The 7,500-nt window shown below is 43.0% G+C and overlaps 1 protein-coding gene across 1 annotated transcript in view; it reads left to right on the plus strand.

Annotated features, from left to right (window-relative positions):
- LOC143022315 (corticotropin-releasing factor receptor 2-like) overlaps nt 1-7,500 on the plus strand; it is an 89,499-nt gene that overhangs the window by 49,069 nt on the left and 32,930 nt on the right. Inside the window, exon 12 of the mRNA XM_076180463.1 lies at nt 3,494-3,579. Within this exon, the coding sequence (XP_076036578.1) occupies nt 3,494-3,579 (86 nt within the window). The remainder of the gene's footprint in view (nt 1-3,493; nt 3,580-7,500) is intronic.

Below are 7,500 nucleotides of genomic sequence, written 5' to 3' on the forward strand. Positions count from 1 at the left end.
AGAGGAAAGAAAATTTATGGAACTTCCACCCAGAATGGGAGGACTAGGCATTTCCAACCCGCTAAACCTTGCCGACACAGAACACCAAATCTCCATGAAACTCAAGTCTTCATTGACAAACAACATCGTGTCACAAGATCAACGGAAGGAGACTATCATGGAGGAAATTAGAGAAATTACAAGAAACATTTCAAAGGGAAGGGAGGAGAGGCAGAAGGAGGAACTTCAAGCACTTCTAGCTCGGCTGTCGAATTATATAAAAAGAAAGATAACAATGGCGCAGGAAGTTGGGGCGTCCAATTGGCTGACAGCACTACCAATCAGGACAAAGGGATTCACCTTAAACAAAAGAGAATTCACGGATGTCATTGCCCTGAGGTATGGATGGCCATTGGGAGGGCTGCCTAACAGATGCTCCTGTGGTGTACAATCTACTCCAGACCATGCGATGATATTCAAGCAGGGTGGATTCACTTGCATGCGACACGATGAGGTAAGAGATCTTACTGCCCAAATTCTTCAGGAGGTGTGCAAGGATGTGACTATTGAACCAACATTACTCCCACTAGGAGGGGAGAACTTCAGATACCGCACGTCCAACACATCAGACGATGCAAGAGTAGATGTCAGCGCAAGAGGTTTCTGGACACGGGGACAATTGGCTTTCTTTGACATGCGAATATTTGATCCGATGACCCCCTGTTACAGCAACCTAACTATTGAGGCATCCCACTCCCGGAACGAGTATGAGAAGATCAGGATGTACGAAGAGCGCATACAGAATGTAGACCAGGGCTCATTCACTCCTATAACCTTTACGACCTCAGGTGGGATGGGTCCTAGAGCAAAGGCATTCTACGCTCGTCTGGCTGAGGTGATGGCTGAAAAGAAACAACAACCAAAAAGAAGCATTGTTTCATGGATGAGATGTAGACTGTCATTCTCACTCCTAAGATCAGCCCTCCTATGCCTGAGAGGTACCAGGTTCCCACCGCCCAAATCAGCACATATACAAAACTTAGATTTTGAGCAGACGGTGGTTGACAGTAGGATAAATGAACTTTTGTATTAGGCATTATTAAAAAAAAATAGATAAATACAAGGGTCGTCGACCACAGTCATTGGCGGGAGAGGGGCCAATGAACTGTGTCTGTGAGAGACAGACCCTGCTGCTTCCACCGCACAGTTCCACGAGGATGGAGGTCGTAGATAATAATAATAAAAAAAAGTAATAGAAGTAGTAGTAGTAATAGTAATGGTGAGAGTAGTAGTAGTAGTGATAGTAGTAGTAATAGTAGTTGCACGTAGTGTCAATGAGATAGGACACCGGAGGAATGGAGAATGTTGATCACCCCCACCGATTCCCACCTCCACCCCAAATATATTGTGTTCGTGTCTTTGTGTTAAGGCATTATCACTCTGGGCTATTTCTCCTCCAACTGTTGGAGCAAATTTGCTGGAGGAAAATAGATTTCCTCCAGCATATCAAATGACACTATATGATTTATTTTTGTTGATAAAGCAAAATAGTACCATAATGATTTTACAGCGGAAAAAATTCTTGAAGTGGGCGGCACCGCCGATCAATTGCAGGTCGGAGGAAAAATAACTTAGTGTGATAACCCTTTTATCAGTGATTTGCAGCTTGTGAGGATGAGTGACTGCATGCATGGGAGCCTGTCATGCATCGTCTTGTAACGTAGCCCAGTTTGTGTCTATCCTGTGATGGTTATAACAAAATCTGCTTAGATATACTTTGTTCTATATATCTGTGGCTCTTGTTCATACACAGTTGATAGAGTTCAGTCAAAGATCTTGTGAATTTTCTCTAATTATGCTGCTGTGTGTGTGTGTGGGTGTGGGTGTGTGATTCACCATGGTCTTGGATCACGTGTTGGACTCGCGATCGACAGCTATTTCCTTCCCGGAATAGAGGTCAGAGCTCATATATGACCGACCTAAGGGCAATGCTGTGACCTTACACGCACACACACACCCAACTCCCCGCCCACGAGAGTTGGAGTAACGACCCGCGGTGCAGCGATATTGAAATTATTTCAGCCCTGGGCGGGATTCGAACCCGGACCGCCGTAGTGACGGCCAGGAACTCTACCACTGCGCCACGAGTCGTGTGTGTGTGTGTGTGTGTGTGTGTGTGTGTGTGTGTGTGTGTGTGTGTGTGTGTGTGTGTGTGTGTGTGTGTGTGTGTGTGCGTGTGTGTGTGTGTGTGATTTACCATGGTCGTGGATCAAATGCCGGACTCGTGATCGACAGCTTTTAACCTCCCGAATGAGAGCTCAGAACTCGTATGACCGAGGTGTGTGTGTGCGCGCGCGTGTGTGTGTGTGTGTGTGTGTGTGTGTGTGTGTGTGTGTGTGTGTGTGTGTGTGTGTGTGTGTGTGTGTGTGTTTATTCAATTGTATCTACCTAATTGTATTACACAGCACAGGAGCAATGGCCATCGGGTCTTGCCTTCTACTCTCTAGTTGATTATTCATAGCCTCAACTTCATATGTATGTGTGTAGGAGTTGTGACGAAGCTCTGTACTACGTGATAGTATTCTGAAGTTTGATATATTTATGTGTTGGTGGCTGACCTTCTATGTATTGTGATGAGTGTTGTAGATGTTGTTTGACGAATGTTATGTATTGCGTGCCGAACATACTAAGATAAGAGTTCTGTACAGAGCACCTTCGGGTCTACGATGATAGGCTAAGGAAGGAAAATTTTAGATATACTTAGAAAAAAAAATTAAAGTTGGTTTACAGGAGACGAGTCCTCTTGTCGCTCCGAATGGTATTTAGAAGATTTATATATTTTTTAATATATATCACTGTGTATTTAGCTAATATATCTAATTGGATTTACTTATTTGTATTGTAAAAGAAAAGGAGCAACGCTCGTTGGGCCTCAAATTCATGTACGGTTCCAACTAAATATATATTCTTGTGTGTGTGTGTGTGTGTGTGTGTGTGTGTGTGTGTGTGTGTGTGTGTGTGTGTGTAATAATAATAATAATAAAAGGTTTATTTCCATAAAAGTGGTACACTGACAATAATACATTGCAAAAGTTGATTAAAGATATAAGACTTGGAATATATACATGGTGGAAGTTTACAATGAGTTGATTATGTGCACAACAGATGGGATGGCAACTTTTTTTGTAGCGGTCAGTCCTTGGCGTTTTGATTGGTATGAGTCTATTTCTGTGTCTAGTGGCGTAGCGAGTGTGTGTGTGTGTGTGTATTCACTTAGTTGTATTTACCTAGATTTATTATACGGAAAGGGGAGCTATGCTCGTACTAACCCGTCTTTGTATCTCTCAAGATCTAGTTTGTTCTTAAATTTTTGTATGGTGTTTGTACACACCATTGTTTCGTCCAATTTGTTCCAGACATCCACCACTCTGTGTGGAAAACTATTTTTTTTTTTTTTAGATTTTTTTAGATTTTTGGTGACCTCGTTTGACCTAGTACTCTTTCATGACCACAGATAAACCTCCTCTTCTTGATCAACATCATCCGTATCCTGGTGACCAAACTGCGAGCCAGCGACGCTGTCGAGACCACGCAAGTCAGGTAAGCTGAGGACCAGGAGGTTGATGGGATTTACCAAGTGGGTGAGGTGGGGGGGGGGCTCTAAATGAGGGAAGTCTGAGCTCCCCAAGGACCCCTACGGGGTCCCTGGTGGAACCCGGAAAGAGGCTTCGGGATCCACGTAAAGCCACAAGATGTACGAGTTCGATGGTTCAGCGGGAGTTCGAGAGAGAGTTCTCGATGTTCACAATTAATTTTGGCTCTAAATGAGGGAAGTCTGAGCTCCCTAAGGACCCCTACGGGGTCCCTGGTGGAACCCGGAAAGAGGCTTCGGGATATACGTAAAGCCACAAGATGTACGAGTTCGATGGTTCAGCGGGAGTTCGAGAGAGAGTTCTCGATGTTCACAAGTAATTTGGATCAGTCTCGTGCTATGAGGACAGCTCCACGGGGTTCCTTTGTGCTCCAACTGTGGATATAATTTCTTCTACGATTCGCCCTCAGTGATTAAGAATAGGACTGGAACATTAAAATCACTTGATCATACGGACGTCGTTAGGGTCAACAGATATACCAGACGAAGGAAAAGGCCATAGAGGAAATACATTATTTTTTACTGGAGTATTTTTCGGTATTTGTTGATAATTGTGTAATAGAACTAACAAAGCCAGACGACTCCTAAGTCTTTTATATTCTGGTATTGTTACGTTCTTACATGTGACCTTTGACCAAGATTTTTTTTTTTTTTTTTTTTTTTTTATTAAAGAAAATATTTTGGTACGGACCTGACCCTTTGAGATTTCGCCTGCGCAGTAGAAGTCTTTTTTTAATTGCAATTATAAAGCACAAACGTAGTTGGGAACACCGCGGCATTAGCCTAAACGCCAACCGAGACGCAGACAACACAGCTGACTTGTCCAACTTTCTGTTGATGAATTGAAGTAAATTTTGAACTTTTCTCATTTAAGATGGCGATGTAGTACATCTAGAAGCATTTTAAGTGAGAGAGAAGTTCAAAATGTACTTCAGTTCAGCAACAGGAAGTCTGCCTTTCCTCTGTGCTGCGTCGCGCCTGTGTCGCCTGTGTCGCCTGCGCTGCCTGCGTCTCTGTTTGCTCTTAGACTAACCTCAGAGCTATGAAATGCTTTGATCAATATGGAACTTATTGCTGCTTTGTCTACATACATTCTCGAGTTGTGTACATTTTCTCCTAATCTCTTGTTTGAACAATATTCATCATTACCCATTCTGCCTCTCGGATATAACATATAGCATAACATAACATAACATAACACAACAACATAACATAGCATAACATAATATATAACATAACATAACAACATAACATAACATAACATAACATAACAACATAACATAACATAACAACATAACATAACAACATAACATAACAACATAATATAACATAACGTATAACATAACACATGATCACACTCATAACACAATATCTGTAATTATGGGGCTACGGTTAGCTATTTAGTTATTGCTTTACTACATTGTAATTCCTATGTATATAGTGACTTTTTATTTATTGAACTAAGATATATTCAAACTTGGAGGTGTATCATCTATGTTAATGAACAATATTATCTAATTTTGCAAATGACACATTGATATCTCCCTGTACAAGATATGCAAGGTATGAACCTCGTCTCACTAATTACGGCGGATTAAGACTTGCTAATAGATTTGGATTTCTTATATAAAGACGGCTAATTAATTACTGTTCATGTAATCAATACCACAAACGCTATACCACTGATTCGGGCGTATTGATGAGTACAATTAACATATAATGTCGAAATTGGTGGAATAAGATTGTGAAATGCCAACCTGTTTAGTAGGTAGCACAGTTTCCGTGTCCTTTATATATATATATATGTATATATATATATATATATATATATATATATATATATATATATTATATATATATATATATATATATATATATATGTATATGCAATAAGAACACTAGGAACGTATGTTCACAAATACGTAAGTAACCTATGGGAAAAGTAAACTAACGAAGCAGAGCGCTTTCGTATAATTACATCTTTAGTGCTGGATGTAATTATACGAAAGCGCTCTGCTTCGTTAGTTTACTTTTCCCAGTGGTTGCTTACGCATACACACACACACACACACACACACACACACACACACACACACACACACACACACACACATATATATATATATATATATATAAGAATAATTCTCCTTAACCTCCCCCACCCTCACCATCACTCCGTTTAGTTTATTACAAGATCCTTTACATGAATTCCTCTGCCCTTTCTTTTCCTATTCCCCTTCCCCTATCCATTCCCTTTTGTCTTCCCCTTCCCCTTTTGTCCTCCCCTTCCCCTTTTGTCCTCCCCTACCTCTTCCCATTTTGTCGTCCTACTCCTCTTCAGTTTCCCCTTCCCATTCCTATCTTTCTCGTCTCCCCAACTTCCCTTCCTTCCTTCTTCCCTTCCCCCTCCTTCTCCGTCTCTCCCCTTCCTTCCTTCTTCCCTTCCCCCTCCTTCTCCGTCTCTCCCCTTCCCTCCTTCTTCCCTTCCCCTCCTTCTCCTTCTCCTTCTCCTACCCTTCTTCCTTCTCCATCTCTTTGTCCTTCTTACACCTCACCTTCCTGCTCTTGTTCCTCCTCCTCCTCCTCCTCCTCCTCGTCCTGTTGTTCCTCATTCTTCTCCTCCTCTTCCTCACCCTCCTGCTCTTGTTCTTCCTTCTCTTCCTCCTCCTCATCTTTTTCATCCTCCTCCTCAACCTTTCTCTTCCTCCTCCTTCTCCTTCTCCTCTCCTTTTTCACTATCATCATCATCATCCTTCTTCTGCTGTTCCTCCTCCTTATTATCCTCCTCCTCCTCCTCTTCCTCCACCTGCTCTCCCTTCAATTCCTTCTGCTCCCTCTTTTGCTTCTGCTGTTGCCACTGCTCATCCTCATCCTCTCATCCTCATCCTCTCATCCTCATCCTCTCATCCTCATCCTCTCATCCTCATCCTCTCATCCTCATCCTCTCATCCTCATCCTCTCATCCTCATCCTCTCATCCTCATCCTCTCATCCTCATCCTCTCATCCTCTCATCCTCATCCTCTCATCCTCACCCTCTCATCCTCATCCTCTCATCCTCTCGTTCTCATCCTCTCATCCTCATCCTCTCATCCTTTCATAAACTTCATCCTCTCATCTTCATCCTCTCATCCTCACCCTATCATCCTCATCTTCTCATCCTCTCATCCTCATCCTCTCATCCTCATCCTCTCATCCTCATCCTCTCATCCTCATCCTCTCATCTTCATCCTCTCATCCTCACCATCATTATAATCTTTCTCCTGCTGCTGCTTCTGCTTCTCCTCCTCATTCTCCTCCTCATTCTTCTCCTCTTCACCTCTTTATCCTTCCTCTCACCCCCGTTCGCCTGTTCCTCCTCCTCCTCCTCCTCTCTGACTTTGGGTCCTCTTGTTCCTTTCATTCTTCCCCCATCCTTCCCCAAGTACATCTCCTCCTCCTCCATTCATCCCATCAACTATCAACTTGTCGGCTCCCTCCAGCTCCCTCAATCATTATTTTCTATTTTCTTTTCCTCCTCACGTTTTCTTTGATACTCTTCTTTCAGGCAATCGTCGGTCTTCCCTTCATTCTCTTCCCGTCCACCTTCGTCGGTCTGCCCTTCATTCTCTTCCCGTCCACCTTGGTCGGTCTGTCCTTCATTCCCTTCCCGTCCACCTTCCCGTCCATCTTCGTCAGTCTGTCCTTCATTCTCTTCCCGTCCACCTTCATATCCACCTTCCCCAGTCTGCCCTTCATTCCCTCCCCGTCCACCTTCGTCGGTCTGCCCTTCATTCTCTTCCCGTCCACCTTTGGCTCATTAATTCATTGGCTAACTAATCAGACCCCTTCCATTCTCGTCACATGGTTGAGCAAATTGACAGAAGCGTAT

This window comes from Oratosquilla oratoria, chromosome 44 (assembly GCF_046742065.1).
Source record: "Oratosquilla oratoria isolate Oo_2021 chromosome 44, ASM4674206v1, whole genome shotgun sequence".
NCBI lineage: Eukaryota > Metazoa > Arthropoda > Malacostraca > Stomatopoda > Squillidae > Oratosquilla > Oratosquilla oratoria.